General features: G+C 47.8%; 1 protein-coding gene across 1 annotated transcript in view; it reads left to right on the top strand.

The window, feature by feature from the left end:
• Positions 1-19,760, top strand: part of gse1b (Gse1 coiled-coil protein b) — a 67,512-nt gene that overhangs the window by 27,624 nt on the left and 20,128 nt on the right. Inside the window, exons 3-8 of the mRNA XM_080729942.1 lie at positions 3,854-4,062; positions 13,343-13,509; positions 14,829-15,032; positions 16,629-16,808; positions 17,772-18,130; positions 19,126-19,456. Of these exons, the coding sequence (XP_080586068.1) occupies positions 3,854-4,062; positions 13,343-13,509; positions 14,829-15,032; positions 16,629-16,808; positions 17,772-18,130; positions 19,126-19,456 (1,450 nt within the window). The remainder of the gene's footprint in view (positions 1-3,853; positions 4,063-13,342; positions 13,510-14,828; positions 15,033-16,628; positions 16,809-17,771; positions 18,131-19,125; positions 19,457-19,760) is intronic.

Genomic DNA, 19,760 nt, shown 5'->3' with positions numbered 1-19,760 from the left:
CTACCTCCTCACTCCCTCAAGTCTGCTTTGTCCCACCCCATGTCTGGTGTGTGTGTGTGACTGTGTGCGTGTGTGCGTGCGTGTTGGGCTTGTGACTGAATAGGCTGTGACATTAGAGCTGTATTAAGTGTAGCTGTAGTCCCCAGGCTGAGTGGGCTGCTATTGATTGGCCTAGTCTTGTAGGGGAGAGTAATGGCTCTCTGAGGTGATGGGGAGGGAGGGGAGGAGAGGGGGGGCACTAATTGCTGCTGTTGTGCAGACAAGCTATGCCCATGCACACCCACTCCCACTCCACATCTCTCAGCTCTGCATCCCCCCCCACCCCCCACACCTCTTACTAGGATGGGACGATACGCGATATTATCGTTTATCGTGATAAAAAAACACTCACGATAATCGTATCGTGGAGATTTCATTTATCGTGATATCGTCCTCCGTCATGCAATGGCATCAATTCACCTTTTATTTGCCGAGCTGCATATCCGGTACCACTTAAACCCTCTTGGTAAAAGGTATTCATAATATACATACTTGATACAGTCTTTTTTTTCACTGTCTATCAAATGTCTTAAAAAATAGCCGATCTACACGCTCACAACACGACGCGTTGTGAGCTTCTAGATCTGCTATTTTTTGGCAAATGCTCCGCCCCAGGATTATGGATTTTGATTATCGTGATAATATCGTAAATCGCGATTTATTTTTTCACGATAATTGTGATATGACATTTTCACATCGTCCCATCCCTACCTCTTACCTCCTACCTGTTTTAGCAGTGCACTCTCATTGTGTCGCTTTTTTTTTCTTCTTCTTTTTTTCAGTCAGCCTCTGTCCTCATTTCTCATTCTATTATCTCACCTCACATGTATTCTCTCTTTTTCTTGTTCTTCTTCTTCTTCTGCTTCTTGACCCAAAGCCCCTGGCCTAATGTTCACCCAGCCCATAGATTTTCTTCGGGCCTTCACCCCCCTGCCATTATTGATCCTCTCCATTATTTAGTGATATGAGTCTGGACAAGGTGTTTAATACGGATCGATACCACGACCGCACAGACACGCCGAGGCTGACGTCACGCCTGTTGGCTTCAGTTGCCACGGAAACGGAAGCGGGTTGACGGCGATGACGGCGGTCGGGCAGATATCTGCGGTGGTCGTCGTTGTTTTGTTGTGATGGTCAGGGGGGTCCCACCAAATCCTGGGCCCTGGGGACAAGGATTCACTGCGGGGCCCCCCCATGAATGTTCTTCATAGGGGGAGGGGTTTTAACCCATTTAGACTGGGAACGGATTATTACGCGTTATTTTGTGCATAGCAATTATATATGCTCACAGCGCGCCACCGAGTGCCGCGCTGCGAGCTTGTAGATCTGCTTTGAAAAACCTATGTTTCTATGTCAGTGGTGCTCAAACATTTTCATGTGAAGGACCTCCACAATGACATGTATTTGGCCACGGACCCCCATCTCAAGCAGAGTTCCAGGGACCCCCCAGAAGCAGAATTTGAGTTACAAATAAAAAATAAAAAATACATAATTTATATTCAAAGATTTCATTTTCCACACATTTTCATGACTTTTCAAAAATAGCAGATCTACAAGCTCGCAGCGCGTCACTTGGTGCCGCGCTGTGAGCTTGTATATCTGCTATTTTTCAATAGCTAAAGTAATAAAAGAATTAAGGCCCCTCCACCTTGGGCCCTAGTAACTCACAGTCCCACTCCCCCCCCCCCCCCCCCCTGTGACGCCCCTGTGCACACACATGCCCCAGACACACGTACACCCTCACTGCTCTGGGTGCAGCACTGTACAGTCTTTACACTTTTAACAGTTCAAATGAATACCCCTGATTTGACTCTGTAGTGTTTGTGTCCCAGCGAGAGGGTTGTGACCCAGTTTGTTCGTAGGAGACGAGCGACCGGGGACAGACAGCATGCAGGTTACTTAACACAAATATATGAGAAAGAAACACTTAAGGGGAGATGCTAGGGGAAAATAAAGACTTGAGTATTTTACATCAAGACTGACCGTTCATATGCGTCATTCTCTCTTTTATTTGCGATGAAGAATCAACCTTGTTACCAATAGAAATTGGTACGCTTTATCACTGTGTAATATTCAGCTTCTGTGTGGATGTACAGTGGATGCCACAAGCAACATTTAGAAGAAAGAAAAAAAAGAAACATTTCTGGGTGAAACATCCCGGTGGTGTGTAAGGACCTTTAATCCATACTTTGTCATACAACCACTGAAAAATAACTGATTTTCAACTAAATTAAGTGACATCGTGTGAAGGAATATAAGTAAGCAATTTACCCCGAGTGAGAGGACATTATGCTCTCATAATGTCCGCAGTGCGGGTGTTATCGTACGAGGCGCAGCCGAGTCCGATAACACCCGCACTCAGCACACACTCACACTAGGCGTGTGTGTGTGTGTGTGTGTGTGTGTGTGTGTGTGTGTGTGTGTGTGTGTGTGTGTGTGTGTGTGTGTGTGTGTGTGTGTGTGTGTGTGTGTGTGTGTGTGTGTGTGTGTGTGTGTGTGTGTGTGTGTGTGTGTGTGTGTGTTGTCGTGGCGGCCAGGGGTGTCGCACCAAATTCTGGGTACAAGGATTCACTGTGCTTTAACTATTGAAAAATAGCAGATATACAAGCTCACAGCCGCGCTGCGAGCTTGTAGATATGCTATTTTTGAAAAATCTTGAAAATCTTTGAATATTTCAAATCCTTCTAAGGTTTTTTGAAAAGTCAGTGGTGCTTTTTCATGTGAAGGACCCCCAAAATGATATGTATTTGGCCACGGACCCCCATCTCAAAATATTTAGTTCCAAAATTTGAGTTACAAATGTTCTCTTAAAAAAAGATTTGCACACATTTTCACGACTTTTCAAAAATAGCAGATCTACAAGCTCGCAGCTGCTGTGAGCTTGTATATCTGCTATTTCTCAATACCTAAAGTATTCCACTCCACTTTGGGCCCTAGTAACTCAGTCCCACTCCCCCCTCTCCCCCCCTTGTGACGCCCCTGGTCGTGGCATGCGTGTGTGTCCTGCTGTGTGTCAATGCTGTGTGACTCTCACAGCGTTGCTCATCCTGATCACTGTCACTTTGTAATGACCGCCTTGGGCCATCCATCTGGCTGTGTGTGCACTGTGTGCATTTTCTTTCTTTTTTCTTTTTCCTTTTCTTTTTTGCTACTGTGGTCCTTTTTAGTCCCTGGTGGACGAGTTGTATCACTGCAGCAGTATTAACCCTTTGTGTTACAGTGAGAACACATGGTCGTCAGCCACTGTCCACTGTTAACACATTGGACGGCAATATTAAATCCATTAAACTTATCGGTGCACGAGCATGTCCGATGTGCACGCGTAAGGCGCCGTGATCGCTGGGCGCACATGTAAACTTCAGCGTGGAGAAGACCATTTTTAGCTCCCTCGGAAATAAGCCCGGCTAGCATAGGCTGCAATACAATGGTGAGTGGGTGGGGAGGGGAGAAAGCAGCGTTGGAAGCCATATCACGTGACCCTGAATGAGGAAATGCATTCGGCCGCTAAGCACCATGGGATATGTAGTGTTAATGCGAAAACAGCGCGAAAACAGCACCTGTTTGCACCTGTTTACCTGGTAACAATGGTAACCAGGTAAGACGTCTCGAGACGTCTTAAGAAAAAGGTGGAAGCCCAATATGCTTCGCTGTTCCACAAATGGTGAAAATAGCCGAGCTACAAGTTCACAACGTGTTGCCATTCAATGCGTCGTGAGCTTGCAGAATGTAGATCTGCTATTTTTTTTATGTTTTGCCTGTAATGACACCTTCTATTGTGTGCTCACTTCATCTCTCTCTCTCTCTCTGTCTCCAGCTGGGTCCTCCATCAGCAGTGAGTCTTCTCCAGTGTCATCCCCGGCCACCAACCACAGCTCTCCGGTCAGCACGCCCAAGAGGGGTCCCCTGGGCCCCGGGCCTGTCCTGGTCCCTAGTGGGGGCCACAGCGTGCCAAACACCCCACCCGTAGTCACCATCGCTCCCACCAAGACCAGCAACGGTCTGTGGAGGAACGAGGGACGCCAGGTAAGACCACTGAGAACACGCATTGTGAGAGAGAAACTCTACATAACACATCTCTTGTCTGTACAACTTCTGAGGATGTGATATTTGTGGCACAGAGATCTGTGGACTGTGTCTTTGTGTCCCGTTTTAACCGTCAATGCAGCATTTTAATCTGTCAGCACATGACTTTTCTCTAGCACAGTATACACACACACACCCACATGCACGCACATACACAGACAGACACGCACGCAGAGGCTCTCGTGGGGATTAGTGCATTTTCTAGCTTGGCCTGTCACCTCTGGCATGGCAGAATGTTTCTGGCATATGTACATCTGACATGGCTGGCGGCGCTATGAATGGCTAACACCACCCCCCCCCCCCCCCCCCACACACACACACACACACACACACACACACACACACACACACACACACACACACACACACACACACACACACACTGTCTGTCCTCCTCCTCCCCTCTCTCATGGCGCTGTGTGTTAAACAATGCCAGCTGCCACCGGGCCAGCGAGGTGACAGTCTCAACGGCAGCTAACATCTGTGCCCCCACACCCTCCCCTTCCCTCCGTACCCCTCTTGCCCTTGGCCCAGCCATCCTCTCCCCTGAGCACCAAACTTCATCCCCTCTCTCCACCCCACCCCACCCCACCCCCCAGCCCGGCACCACCACCCACCACCCATCACCCATCACCCACATCCGACATCAGCCTCTTCACCAACAGTCAAGTGCATCCTGTGCCTCATTGCCCCTACAGGCCCCTCACCCTTAACACATACACACAGAGAGAGAGAGGGAGAGAGAGAGAGAGAGTGCTGCCTGCTTTGATAAGGAGTGGATTATGGATTATGGTCTTGCTTTAAGCCTTCTTATCGCAGCTCAGGGCTAAATGGTCGAGGACAAGCACGCAGTTATGGACAGCAGTCCGAGAACGCCGCAGATCACTTTGGCGGTTCCCCGGAGATTTGGGATGGGGGGTGGGGCAGAGAGCAAGAGGCTGCCAGCCAGCCTGCCATCCAGCTAGCCCACTCTGTGTGTGTGTGTGTGTGTGTGTGTGTGTGTGTGTGTGTGTGTGTGTGTGTGTGTGTGTGTGCGCGTGGGAGCGTCCAGGCCATTGTCCTCTCGCCTGGGCCCCAGCTGACCTCCTCTCACCCTCCATGGCCTGTGGCACATTAGCGGTGATCCTTCTAGAGTTCAAGGGTCAGCTGGGGCCAGGATGGCCTGTAGAGAGGCAGAGGGGACTCTCTCTCCGTGTGATGTCATCGTTGTCGCAGCAACTCTAGCGTCGTTAACGTGTCTAGAAGTGGGGAAGAGCGAGAGAAAGAGAGAGCGAGAGATGTTGGCCATATTGGAAGAGAGTGAAGTGAGGCAGGTGGCCTCCGCTCCTTCACACACAGCCATATAGATCGATCCTGTGTGTGTGTGTGTGTGTGTGTGTGTGTGTGTGTGTGTGTGTGTGTGTGTGTGTGGTGTGTGTGTGTGTGTGTGGGTGTGTGTGTGTGTGTGTGTGTGTGTGTGGGTGTGGGTGTGGGTGTGGGTGTGTGGGTGTGGGTGTGGGTGTGTGTGTGTGTGTGTGGGTGGGTGTGGGTGTGGGTGTGGGTGTGTGTGTGTGGGTGTGTGTGTGTGTGTGTGTGTGTGTGTGGGTGTGGGTGTGGGTGTGTGTGTGTGGGTGTGGGTGTGTGTGTGTGTGTGTGTGTGTGTGGGTGGGTGTGCAGGGTCAGGTCGGGACTGAGCATGTCGTGGCGTTGGGTTTGTGGCGCCTCCGACAGCTCGGGGTCCACCCTGTGATATGATGGGAGGTGAGGTGGACAAGAGGGTGGGAGGAGATAGGAGGGGTGGAGTGGCCTGTGGGGGTTGGGGTGAGGGGTGGGTGCATCGCCTCTATTTACACTGTGTCGCTCCGGTGAACACATTTAACTCTGTGGTCACACAAGAGACACAGGGCGCGCGCACACACACACACACACACACACACACACACACACACACACACACACACACACACACACACACACACACACACGCACAGAGAGAGAGAGAGGCCAAACCAAACGTTCCTCTCAAACAAAGACAGTTCTGTCCGGCCCTCTGCTCGCTCGTCTAATCACCAATGAGGAAGGGAAAGGCAGGGAGAGGGGAACTGACCCATGCTGACACTAGAGTAAGATTTCACTGCCCTGTCACTCATCCCCTCTGTCTGTCTGTCTCTCGCTCTCTCTCTCTCTCTCTCTCTCTCTCCGTCCCTTGTTCCGATCCCATTCCTGTCCTCACTACTGTTCAGTTCAATTAGTTTGTTGCCCTGTGTTTCACTGCGCTGCCCTGTTCTCTGACCTGTGGTCCCCCAGCACTTTGTGTATATAGGCACGCAGAGAGGGCCAGGGGTGACCACCAAGGTACAAATGTAACCATTAGGTTACATTTGTACCCATGTAACCATTAGGATATACAAATGTATAAATGAACACTGCCGATTTTACTGTGTAGGTGGGAAGGGGGAAACGGAGAGAGTATTGTTCATATGTAAAGGCAGCAATCTGGCATCTGTTTAAAAAAAAAGAAAGGGTTGTGTTTTTATGCATGCATTCGCATCCTTGACGTGCATGTGTGGTGTTGTGTGCATGTGTGTGTGTGGCTGTGTGTTTTCATAAACATGTTCTTAAGCTCATTTAGAATTTACCAAATTAAATGTATTTGCTCGCTTGAGGTTGTTCTCGCCTTTAAAGAAAAGGTAGTGTGCTAAATGCACACAGCTGTTCCGAATAAGTTCTGACACAACGAACATTACTCTCATTACTACTATTGATTTTGCTCAACGAATTGGACAAGTAGAAGTAATCTTAGCACACTTTCTCCACATGAATGTTTCTTGAAATGTTCTGAAGTAAGCCAACACCTAAAGATGAAATCGCATAATACTCATGTTTCCTGAATTAATGAGGTTGAATGAGTTTGCACTATTGTTCTGTTCATTAATACTCCCTACGACGCCTATGTATTCCTTATGGCCTCATATCCTACTAGTTTATCATTGTATCCAACTTTGATAGTCGGATGACAGTTTGGTCCAAATTGGAACAGTTGTGGAGGGATATTTAGCCTGATTTCCTATTTTGCTTATAATGTGCTTGACAATTTATGGAAACACTGTGTAATTGCTAATTACCGCTTCGTGAAATAACCAAAAACAACACATTGTCAACTGAAACCTTGTTTTTCAGTTGAAAAAACAAAAACCTATTGTTTTGGCTGTACAACATACAGTCCTATCATGACGAAGAATAATTTAGCCTTTAGAGTGTGTGTGTGTGTGTGTGTGTGTGTGTGTGTGTTTGTCTAGCTATACTTATGGGGACCATACGCATGTTCACACACTCACATGCTGGGGACGTCTGACACAGTGGGGACAAAATCGTAGGTCCCCATAATTATTATCATTCAGGGAGATAGGGGGCAGTGTTGCTGAGTGTCTGGTGCTTTTTTTAAGCAAGTCCCATAATTCGCGTTTTCATGTCATATGACAGGTGTGTTAACAGAGTGGGGACCCCCCCAAAAAATTTTTTTTTTTCCTGCAGTTTTTGTGTGAGTGTGTGAGAGAATGGGAGAATGAGAGATTCACACACTACTAGCCAATCACAGGTCCGATATTTGCATACAATGACGTTGGCTTCAAGTCAGTTTTTCAGGCCTGTGGGACCACAGGAAAGTGGTGTCCCCATAATCGATGCAAACCCGCGCAGGTCCCCATAATGGATGCATACAAACGTGTGTGTGTGTGTGTGTGTGTGTGTGTGTGTGTGTGTGTGTGTGTGTGTGTGTGTGTGTGTGTGTGTGTGTGTGTGTGTGTGTGTGTGTGTGTGTGTGTGTGTGTGTGTGTGTGTGTGTGTGTGTGTGTGTGTGTGTGTGTGTGTGTGTGTGTGTGTGTGTGTGCGCGCGCGTGCGTGCGTGTGTGTCTCTCTCTGATGGGTGGTGTCAGATGAGAGGGGAAGGAGGCTGAAGCAGAGAGAGGGAGGGAAGAGGCTGGGTGCATTGGCATTCTGCTTTAATGACTGCAGGAGGCTGCTCCCGCTGTTGCCTCTAATTGCTTTTTAATTGGCAATTTGGATTCAAGGCTACACCTGAGAGGCGTAAATGAGCAGTGTGCAATGCACAGGGTCTTCTAACCCTCACCGAGGGGGCACAGAGGCCTCGCTCAGCTGTCTGTTAATATTGCGTGTTGTGTGTTTGGGGGCTGAGTGCTTGTGTTTGTGCTGTGCATTGTGATATCTGGCAGGCGGTTTGTGAATAGCGTGCCTGACAAAAGTAGGCCACACTTTTCTTTTTTTGTGGGATGAAACATCAAGAAAGAGCGAAACAGCAGGGTGACTAATGGTGGTAGAGTGACTCTTGTGATTCCTTTCTACACGTGTACGCACATGTCATTGTCCACATGCTCAACTTCAAATACACAACACAGGAGGTTTTGGTTTAGTCAAGACATAACGCATGTGTAGAATAGGGATGGGGCGATAAGCGATATTATCGTTTATCGTGATAAAAAACACTCACGATAATCGTATCGTGGAGATTTAATTTATCGTGATAGCGTCCTCCGTCAGGCATTGAGATCAATTCACCTTTTATTTGCCGAGCTGCATAATCCGGTACCACTTAAACCCTCTATTGGTAAAATGTACTTGATGCAGTCTTTTTTTTCACTCTCTATCAAATGTCTTTGCCAAAAACGCTTACAATGCGTCGCAACGTGATGCGTAGTGAGCTTGTAGATCTGCCATTTTTGGCAAATGTTCCGCCCCAGGATAATGGATTTCGATTATCGTGATAATATCGTAAATCGCGATTTCTTTTGTCCCAATAATCGTGATATGACATTTTTGTATCGTCCCATCCCTAGTGTATGCACACAGGTTGCCCCATTCATTTATTGAACAGAATGGATCCACTGGATTTCGGTGACCATGGGGTGTGTTTGTAAACCCAGGCCTCCCTTGTAAAAAGAGATCTTATCGGAGGCATTTAACCTGGCATTTAACCTGTATAGATAAAGGTCAAATAAATAAATATAGAACCTGAGGGAGTCACCACCAGACAGTGGTTATAAGTTATAACCATTGCACCGTGGCCAGTAGAAATTAACCACTTTAACTGCAGCCTCCTTGCAGCATCCACATGTTGTTTTCATTGAGACAGATTGTCCCTCCCTTGGATCCACTTATATAAAGCTTTTCGATCAAATAAAGTGCATGTTGTTTGCTCTCACATCCCAACTCACCATGCTCTCTGAACAAGACTCCCTAGTACTTGGCGTGTGTGCAGACTCAGAGCATGTAGAGATGAGATTTATGGTTCTTTGAAGTGAGCTGGATCTCTGGGATCCGTTCCTTTCAAAGAGCCGTTCAAAAGACTGGCTCATTTTAGTTACTATAGTTACTTTGTAGATTTTGATTATAATTACAAATCACTTCAACCCCATATACATTTCGGCCATATATACATTTCGGCCATTTGAAAATAGCCGATCTACAAGCTCACAATGCGTCACAACTTGTAGATCTGCTATTTTCAAATGTGTTTTTTCCCCTACATTTTATTCATTGGAAAACTTGTGAAATGGTACATTTTGCATAATGAGTACTTAGTACTATTGGTACTTATAAGCATCAATAAGTGCATTTTGATACCAATACTTTTCTACTTTTACTCAAGTACATTTTAATTCCAAACTTCTATTTGTGGCAGAGTATTTCTACTTTACAGTATTGATAATTTTACACAAGTAAAGAATGTTTGTACTTTTTCCACAACTGTTCATTTAGGAAGGAACGGTTCCCCGGGCCTACTGTGAACCGGATCCCATCGTTCATTTCAAAGAGCCGTTCAAAACACTTGATTCGTTCGCGAACGTCCCACCTCTAAGAGCACGTGAATCAAGACAAAAATGTCACAGCAAGTCCCGTTTTGTAATGAAAACCAATTCTACTCCTTTTGCCTTATTTGTCTCTGAACATGTTCAGCCGGATTAACCCATTTAGGCCTAGAATTATTGAATGCTTTAACCAGTGAAAAATAGCAGATATACAAGCTCACAGCGCGGCACCGAGTGCCGCGCTGCGAGCTTGTAGATCTGCTATTTTTGAAAAAGTTGTGAAAATGTGTGCAAATCTTTGAATATATGTATTTTCAAAGCGAACGTTTGTAACTCAAATTTTGCTTCTGGGTGGGTCCCTGGAACTAAGTATTTTGAGATGGGGATCCGTGGCCAAATAAATATCATTTTGGGGGTCCCTCACATGAAAAGGTTTGAGAACCACTGACATAGTAGTCTCTCAAGAACAGACTAACTGAGCTCCAGTTAAGTGAAAAGGACCTTTTCTTTGACGATGGTTATAGCCAGATTGCTGACACAGAAACATAGGTTAGGGTTAGGGTTAGAAAACCTTAGAAGGATTCAAAAGACACTTATCGAATCGGGTCAAAATTCAAATTTTCACGATTTTTTCAAAAATAGCAGATCTACAAGCTCGCAGTGCGGCACTCGGTGCTGCGCTGTGAGCTTGTATATCTGCTATTTTTCAATAGTTAAAGCATAAAATAATGATACACAATAATGTGTACCCGTTCTGAATGGGTTTTAAAGCTAGCTGCTGCCCAGCCTACTATCATCTCCCAGTGATTAGAGGAGACCAACAGAGATCTCTGTTTATGTGGTAGACTGAAGCTCTTTGCGGTGTCTGTCCATAGCCTCCATCCTACTGATTTACAGTCGTATTACTGGCTAGGCACTGCCAGCCTCATAGACTCTGCACTAATACGTCTTTATGATGGTTGGGACGTGAGCAGAAAAGGACCTGCGTGTATGTGTGCGTGCGTGCACGTGTTAAACAATTCCGAGATGGACTAAATGGCTGCTTGTCCACCACAAATAACAGTGTAATGTCTACTTCTGGTCTGTCGTAATAGTCAGGTTTGCAGCTCCCAGACAGCCACCAGTCAGCTTTGAGTATAGAGACAGGGGGGGTTGAGGGGAGGGGGGGGGGGGGGGGGGGTGCAGGGAGGAGACGTGAGGTGTGGTGAGGGCCGCGGCGTCTCCCCTTTTTCCCCGGACCGTCTCTGATTTTGACTTCTTTTGACATATCTGAACCACTTTTCCGGATGGCTGCACATGGAGAGCGAAAGGCCACCGACCCCCCCCCCCCCCTCCCACTCCCACTCCCAGTGCTCATGAAGCCATTAGGAGGGGAGGGGCCTGGGAGGGGAGAGCCCTGTTACAGGGGATGGGAGGGTCTGAGGGGAGGGAAGAGTGCCAGTGTGCCTGGCTGCTCCGGTGAAGCGTGACAAACAACAAGGAACAAACGGTAACATTAAACTGCCTGAGAGAGAGAGAGGGGGGGAGAGAGAGAGAGAGAGAGAGGGAGAGAGAGAGAGGGGGGGAGAGGGAGAGAGAGAGAGAGGGGGGGAGAGAGAGAGAGGGGGAGAGGGAGAGAGAGAGAGGGGGGGAGAGGGAGAGAGAGGGGGAGAGGGAGAGCAGTGGCGTCGGTTCAGAAAAAGCTAAGGTATGGCAACATGACTGGTGTCTTGCACGCGCGCCTTCGCGCGCGTGCAAGACACCAGTCATGTTGCCATACCTTAAGAAGTACATTCTATTTCCCCCCGTTTCTACGGTTTCTTGGGCTGGATAATATGGCAGCCTGGAATGGTTGTTCAAGTGCAGCTATATTTGGCATGTTAGTAAACGTGCCACAATACCTTGTTAAAGTGACCATTTTGTTAGATTTTGTAGTTATTTTACTGTCATTTAACAACATATTACAGATAGACGAAGAGACATTCATGGATTTGTAATTTTGTATTTAAAGGTCACTTTTATTTCCCCCCCTGGACCCAGGGTATGGCAGCTGCATACCCCTGCCATACCCATTTGACGCCCCTGAGGGAGAGAGAGAAGGAGAAAGGGAGATGCAGAGAGGGAGGTGGGAGGAGGGAGACGGTATAGAAGCAGATAGGCAGAGAGATGGAAGGAGCCCCAAAACATTAGAGCCATTTAATATTAGATGTTAGCGCATCAGTGTCAGCCCGGGTCAGTGGCTCCAGAACAGGAGGTGAGCGTAATGGCTCACTAAATGGGATTTGTTTTATCAGCGCCAGTGGCAAAGTGGGAAGATGGCTGCCGCTTTCGCTCTAATCCCAGGGAACCACCCAGAGGTTAATTTAGAGGGCCATGACTCCCCCTCCATCTCCTCCCTCCGCTGCCTTACTTGACGTCCACTCCACTCCACCCCACACCACCCCAATAAATAGTTTCCTCGTACTCTGGAGTATAAGGTCTGTATTCTGTAAGTTTCGCAGTTTCGCGATTGCATTTGTGGGCAGAGGGGAAACCAAAGCTTCAGAGAATGCACTCCCACTCTCTCAGCGTGATGTCTTTGTAGCTCTGTTGCAGTGTATGAGCCCGCTGGGTGTTTGTGTGTGCATGTTGTGGGATTGGATAAGTGAGCTCAGGCTTGCTGCCAAAAAGAGAGAGAGAGAGAGAGAGAGAGAGAGAGGGAGAGAGGGAGAGGGAGAGGGAGAAAGAGAGCAGAGAGAGAGAGACTCCTGTGGACTTTGTTGTATGCAGTGGATGTTACTTTTTGGCACACCAGCACAGCACACAAACTGACACCTACACACACACACACACACACACGCATACGCACACACACACACACACACACACACGCACGCACGCACGCACGCACGCACGCACGCACGCACGCACGCACGCACGCACGCACGCACGCACGCACGCACGCACGCACGCACGCACGCACGCACGCACGCACGCACGCACACACACACACACAGATACTGATGCTGAGATCAAAGTCAGCATCTCAATAGACATACTGGTGTTGTAGATTCGCCAGCACCACATCCTCATCTGTCACTAGAACAATATGCGGATCCTTGTTTGTATCTGAAGGAGGCTCGGTAGCTGTTTTCTCTCCGCTATCTGTCTTTGTTTCTCTCCTCCATTTTATGTCCTCATCAGAGAGCTCTTGATCGCTCTGTTTCACAGGGAGGAGGTGTGTGTGTGTGAGAGAGAAAGGGGGAGAGAGAGAGAGGGGGGAGTATGGTGCCTGTGGGGGATGTTGACTGGAAAGGGGGGGAATTCTCCACAAACAGGCCTATTCTATCGTCCTCTTCACCCCCAGGATGGGCTCCATGAGTGTGGACAAGCGTGTCGGTCACAGGCCCTCCGGAACAATGACTAAGCCTCTCTCTTTTTTCCCTGTGTCTCTGCAGGCTGACTCGGGACCACGTGGGGCCAGTAGGGAGCGTCTGGGGGCAGAGGGGGCCCTCCCGCAGGATAAGGGTGGCCCCTCAGTCCCTGCACACCTTCTGGGAAACCCCTATGCCTTTGGCCTTTCTCCCGGCGCTGTCATGCAGGACTCGCGCTTCCAGCCGCTCAAGTGAGTGACTGCCCTCTGGATAAAACCTATCGTCAGTCCTTTATTTAACCCATTTAGGCCTAGAATTAGAAGGATTCAAAAGACACTTATAGAATCGGGTCAAAATTCTAATGTTCACGACTTTTCAAAAATAGCAGATCTACGAGCTCGCAGCGCGGCACTCGGTGCCGCGCTGTGAGCTTGTATATCTGCTATTTTTCAATAGTTAAAGCATAAAATAATGATACACAAAATGTGTACCCGTTCTAAATGGGTTAAAGCATTTTCCCCCTGGCGTCCCTATATTGGCCTTGTTATTTATAGGAAAAGATATCGAAATGTAGTAAAAACGGCAGATCTCACACAGTGTTGCAATGGGATGCGTTGTGAGCCGGTTAGTCTCGCGTAGCCAGACAACTATTCCACTATCTCCGAATGCTATATAGAGTCTGGACGTACAGCTCCTGAACGGCGAGTAATGGAAGCTGGCATTTCTGCTCATGAACATATATTTTAAAATGTCATTTCTGCTAAGCAGCAAGCTAAATAAGCTTAGATGATTTTTATAAATCATGATAAATGTGCGCGATGTTAAAAACAAAGCGAAGTGGGGAGGAGGCTTCACTTCCGCTTTAGCCGGATACTCACCGAGTCAACAGTCTGGCCATGCGAGACTATGAGCCGGTAGACCGGCTATTTTCACTATTCGTCATAGGTAGGGCTGTCACGATTATGACATTTTACATGACGATTAATTGTCACTCAAATAATTGCGATTAACGATTTAATTGTGTATTCGTTGTCGACAATTACATTTCTGTTTGGCTTTTAGGCTTTGAAGTTGCACATGGCAATCATGACACATAACCTAAACATACAAAGAAATCACTGACATATTTGACAATTTTACACTTTTTTTTTTTACACTATCAAAAAGAACATTGATAGTGGAAATAGCCGATCTACAAGCTCACAATGCGTCGCGATGCGACGCGTTGTGAGCTTGTAGATCTGCTATTTCCACTACTTTTTGAAAGTGTTTGTCACTACATTAACATTTCTCAACATGGAAACGATTATGACGATCATGCAAAATAATTGCGACTACCTCAAATAATTGCGATTAGACGAGTATGTAATAATTGTGACAGCCCTAGTCATAGGACATAGGACATGTAACTATGTTCAGTAATTCGTCTCCATGGTGCTGTCGGAGACACACATCGACAGTCATAACACTCGAGACTAACTCATCCCTCCATCAATTTTCTCCTTCCCATATTTCCTCCCTGCTCTTCCTCCTTTGTTCTTTCCCCCCCTGCTCTTCCTCCCCACGTCAGTCTGCCCAGGCAGCTGGCTCACGCAGTGCCCCCTGGTGCCGTGCCGGAGGAGTACCTGCGCGGCTTCCGGCCGTACGCCACGGCCGAGGACGCCCTCCGTATGCCCTCCCTGCCCCTGGGCCTCGACCCCGCCACCGCGGCGGCCGCTGCTGCGTACTACCACCCCAGCTACCTGTCCCACCACCCCTCCTTCACCCCCTACAGGTGAGCTGCTCCCGGGGGGGATTTTCCTTTGTTAAAGAACGACCGCCTAGGATCTTATGACACAGTAGACACGCCTCCAAGCTATCCATATAAGCCTTGGTTTGTAGCGTCGCTTGTATCTAGGGATGGGACGATGTGAACATTTCATATCACGATTGTTGTGACAAAAGAAATCACGATTTACGATATTATCACGATAGTCAAAATCCATTATCCTTGGGCGGAACATTTGCCAAAAAATAGCAGATCTACAAGCTCACAACGCGTCGCGTTGCGACGCGTTGTGAGCTTGTAGATCGGCTGTATCAAGTACGTATATTATAAGTATCTTTTACCAATTCTAGAGAGTTTACGTGGTACCGGATATGCAGCTCGGCAAATAAAAGGTGAATTGATCCCAGTGCATGACGGAGGACGATATCACGATAAATGAAATCTCCAAGATACGATTATCGTGAGTGTTTTTTTTATCACGACATACGATAATATCGCTTATCGTCCCATCCCTACTTGCAATCCTAGATGCAAATGTACCCTATATTTTCTAGATGTATACACGTGCGTGTGCATGTGTTTGTGTATGTGTGTGTTTATCAAGAGAGAGGGGAGGGGGCGGGGGGATGTGAGTGCTGCTTGCTTCGGTCTGTGATGCACTGACTGCATGCCCCCCCAGTCTGTCAACCTAGCAGGATCAGAAGACACTAGCACCCATCACACACTGTACTGTAATGGAGTTAATGAGAGGATGCTCCACACACACACACACACGCACGCACGCACGCACGCAGGCTCTAGCTGCAGTGCTAGATGGATGAGGTTATCTGACAGAGCGCGTCTCGTCACAGTGAGATGGAGGAGCCTGTGATGCTGCTCCCCCGTCAGGGAGATGGAGATAACTCAGGTTAACCCTCGAATACCGGCAACGCGCCCGAGTCGCGCTGGATCTTAACCACTTAAGCCATTAGTTTATGCTTTATAACTTAAAAGAAAATAGCAGATATACAAGCTCACAGCGCGGCACCGAGTGCCGCGCTGCGAGCTTGTAGATCTGCTATTTTTGGAAGAATCTTGAAAATGTGTGCAAGTCTTTGAATATCTTTGACGCGATTTTTGACCCGACTTCTAAATCCTTATTCTAAATCAGTGGTTCTCAAACTTTTTCGTGTCAAGGACCTCCAAAATTACAGGTCTTTGGCCGCGGACCCCCCCATCTCAAAATATGTTGTTCCAGGGACCACCCGGAAGCTTATATTTGAGTTACAAATGTTCGCTTTTAAATAGATCTATTCAGACTGGCAAAAAAAAGAAATCTTGATTTAAAAAAAAATAGCAGATCTACAAGCTCACAGCGCGGCTGTGAGCTTGTATATCTGCTATTTTTCAATAGTTAAAGCAGTCAATAATTCTCTGCCTAAATGGGTTAATGGAGTAATGAACGCGGCGCTGTCACCGCAGGGGCTGCCGCCGCCGCGTCTTCCTGGCGTCTCTTGTTCACTCTCTCCTTCTCTCCCTTTATTTTCTCTTCCTTTCTTTCTTTTGCTTTGGCATTCCCTCCTCCTCCTCTCCCCCTCCCCTCCCACCAATCTCTCCCAACAGGATGGACGACCCGTTCTGTCTCTCAGCGTTGAGGTCGCCCTTCTACCAGCTGCAGGGCGGGGGCGGCATGCCGCCTCTGCACCCCTCCGCCGTTCACATGCACCTGCAGGGCGTGCGCTACCCCGGAGACCTCACGCACCCCTCGCTGTCCGCCCTGCAGTCCGAGAGGCTCTCTGAGAGGTACAGTCCTTAGACCAGGGGTTCTCAAACCTTTTTATAGGCCGTGACCCCCAAAATAAACATATGTGAACTGGGCACTTGGAATTATAGGTATTACATTTAAAATGTGACTCGGTTCCACAGATACATATTGTGAAAATAGCGGATCTACATGCTCACAACGCCTCGCAGTGCGATGTAGATCTGCTATCTTCAGAATGGTTGCCTCTTGCTTACTTAATATTTGACGGTTTGGCCAGTTTGGTATTAAAACGGTCTTGAAAGTCCTTAAATTGTCACTTTATAAATGTGCAGATACGCTGTGTACACTTATGTTGGTTTGTTTACCTTTGAATGAGATTTTTTGACATTAAGCTAATCATCTGGGTCCCGACCCCAAGTTTGAGAACCGCTGCCTTAGACACACACACACACACACACTCTATATATATTTTGACTTACTTACACTCATTCCATATATTGTATTACTATACTTATGTCTTGACGGCAACATTTTACGATGCCGATTTTATGAACGTCATCTTTGCCATTTACCGAAAGAGTTTCAGATCTACAAGCTGTGTGCTTGTAGAGCAGCTGTTTTTCAGTGCACGACACAAGCGTACCGCTTAAGTATAATTCAGGCATTACGCTGCCTCTAATCCCTAAACCTAACTTCTTAATGCCTAATCCTAACGCTAACCCCTACCTGAATCTTTAGGTTGTAATTGTAAACTCTCGAAAGGGTTTTATTTTAACCATCAAACAACCATTCCTCTTGTGAGGACCGGGACATGTCTTCACAATGTCTATTGTCTAGGTAGGACATTTGGTCCTCACAAGTATAGTAATATATACACACACACACACATTATATGCACGGGCAAACGCATAGCGTTGCAATGATGCAGTGTCCCTGTTAATGAAGCAGCACATCGCTCTTTGTCTCTCTCTCTCTTCCCCCCCCAATTGTCCTCCCTCCAGGCTGCAGTTGGAGGACGAGCTGCGGCAGCGCGAGCGAGAGCGCGAGCGCGAGCGAGAAAAGGAGCGGGAGCGCGAGGCGGAGAGGGAGAAGGAACGGGAGAGAGACCGAGAGAGGGAGCGGGAGAGGGAGCGCGAGAAGGAGCTGGAGAGGGAGAGGGAGCGCGAGCGAGAGAGGGAGCGCGAGAGGGAGAAGGAGAGGGAGAGAGAGAGGGAGCTGGAGAGGCAGAAGGAGCGGGCGCAGAGGGAGAAAGAGCTGCAGGTGTCCAAGGCCATGGAGAGCCACTATCTGGCCGAGTTCCACGCCATGAGGGCACAGGAGGAGCGCACCAAGCCCGAGAGACTCACCCCGAATCGGACCGGTATGATGTGACATGAGCCCCCCTCTCTCCTCTGGAGCAGTGGTCCTCAACCTTTTCAGGCCGCGACCCCCAAAATATTCATATTTTAACTGGGGACCCCCCCACCCTGACGAGCACTAAGAGTTGAGGCATTACATTTTGTATAACACGGTTCTATTGTGAAAATAGCAGATCTACATGCTCACAACGCCTCGCGTTGCGAGGCGTTGTGAGCATGTAGATCGGCTATTTTCACAATTTCTGCCTCTAATATTTGACAATTTGGCTAATCTTTAATTTGTCATTTTAAAGGTATTAAAAAGTCCTTCAATTGTCACTTTAGATATGTTCCAATATATACCCTCAAACCAACATAAGTGTATACACTTAAACGTTATGTTGGTTTGTTTAATGTTGAGTGAGAAAACACATTAAGTTAATCATCTGGGGACCCCCCAAAATAATTTGGGGACCCACAGGTTGAGAACCACTGCTCTGGAGGAACGCTGGAAATCCAACTTCGTTCATGAAGCACAATAGCACATTTCAACAGAGTCGATCAAAGTTCCTGTACAGTCGGTTAAAAAGCATAAAAGCATAATAAAATGTAAAACCACAATAAGAATATGGGTAAAACTTTCCATCTGGGTTTAAAAGCCTGCAGTCATATTGCTTCACTACCATCTAATATAGACACTTCAACAACCTATTGTTGCTTGGAAATGTATGAAGGCCCTCGTCAACATCATGTCAGCTGATGTTTGCATCACTAGCACATTTATAACAATCACAGCCCTGATGATGATGATAATGAGTAAAGAAATCTTGAATGTTTTCGTAAGCTGTCTGCCTAGATAACAAACGGCTATTTCTTTGACAGTTTGTGCCGTTTCCCAGGGCGACGGTTACAAACAGGAAGTTCACAAAGGCCATCATTGTTCATTTCTACAGCCCTGAAACCATGTAGTAAGATTCATTAATCACAAGACTGACATCGGCCTTGCTTTCTCCCCCAGACAAAACCAAAGAGCCCACCCTCGCGGCGCCCAAGCCAATCCCGCCGGGTCTTCACTCGTCCATCGTCCAACCACATCACGCCGTCCCCGGCTTAGTCTCCGCCCACGGCCTCTACATGGGCCCCGGCGCGGTGGGGGCGGGGCTTTCGTCCGCCCTGCTGCTCCAGAGGACCAATGAGGAGGAGCGGTGGTTGGCGCGGCAACGCAAGCTGCGTCAGGAGAAGGAGGACCGTCAGTACCAGGTGTCGGAGTTCCGCCAGCAGGTTTTGGAGCAGCACCTGGACCTGGGCAGGACTGCTGACGCGCCAGAACACCGCACAGAGGCACACAGGTTAGAACGCGTGCACACGCACGCACTCTCTCTCTCTCTCTCTCACACACACGCACACTGACTTACACGCATTCCATATCCCCTCACCTTTACCCTAACAGATGCATGCATGCCTAAGCTTAACCCAATCTAACTCTAATCCTAACCATTACCGCCGAACCTCAACCCTTAGCCAATCCAACTCTAATCCTGCTAGGCGTTAACCATTAATTCATTAGATCATCATCTTGCCCATGTTCATCTTATTCAGTCTTATTACCGATGATTGTACACACACACACGCACACACACACACACACACACA

The sequence above is a fragment of the Nannobrachium achirus genome (genome assembly GCF_963921795.1).
Source record: "Nannobrachium achirus genome assembly, chromosome: 7".
NCBI lineage: Eukaryota > Metazoa > Chordata > Actinopteri > Myctophiformes > Myctophidae > Nannobrachium > Nannobrachium achirus.
Note: the sequence above shows the minus strand (reverse complement) of the source record. Positions and strands in the feature narration are given on the sequence as shown.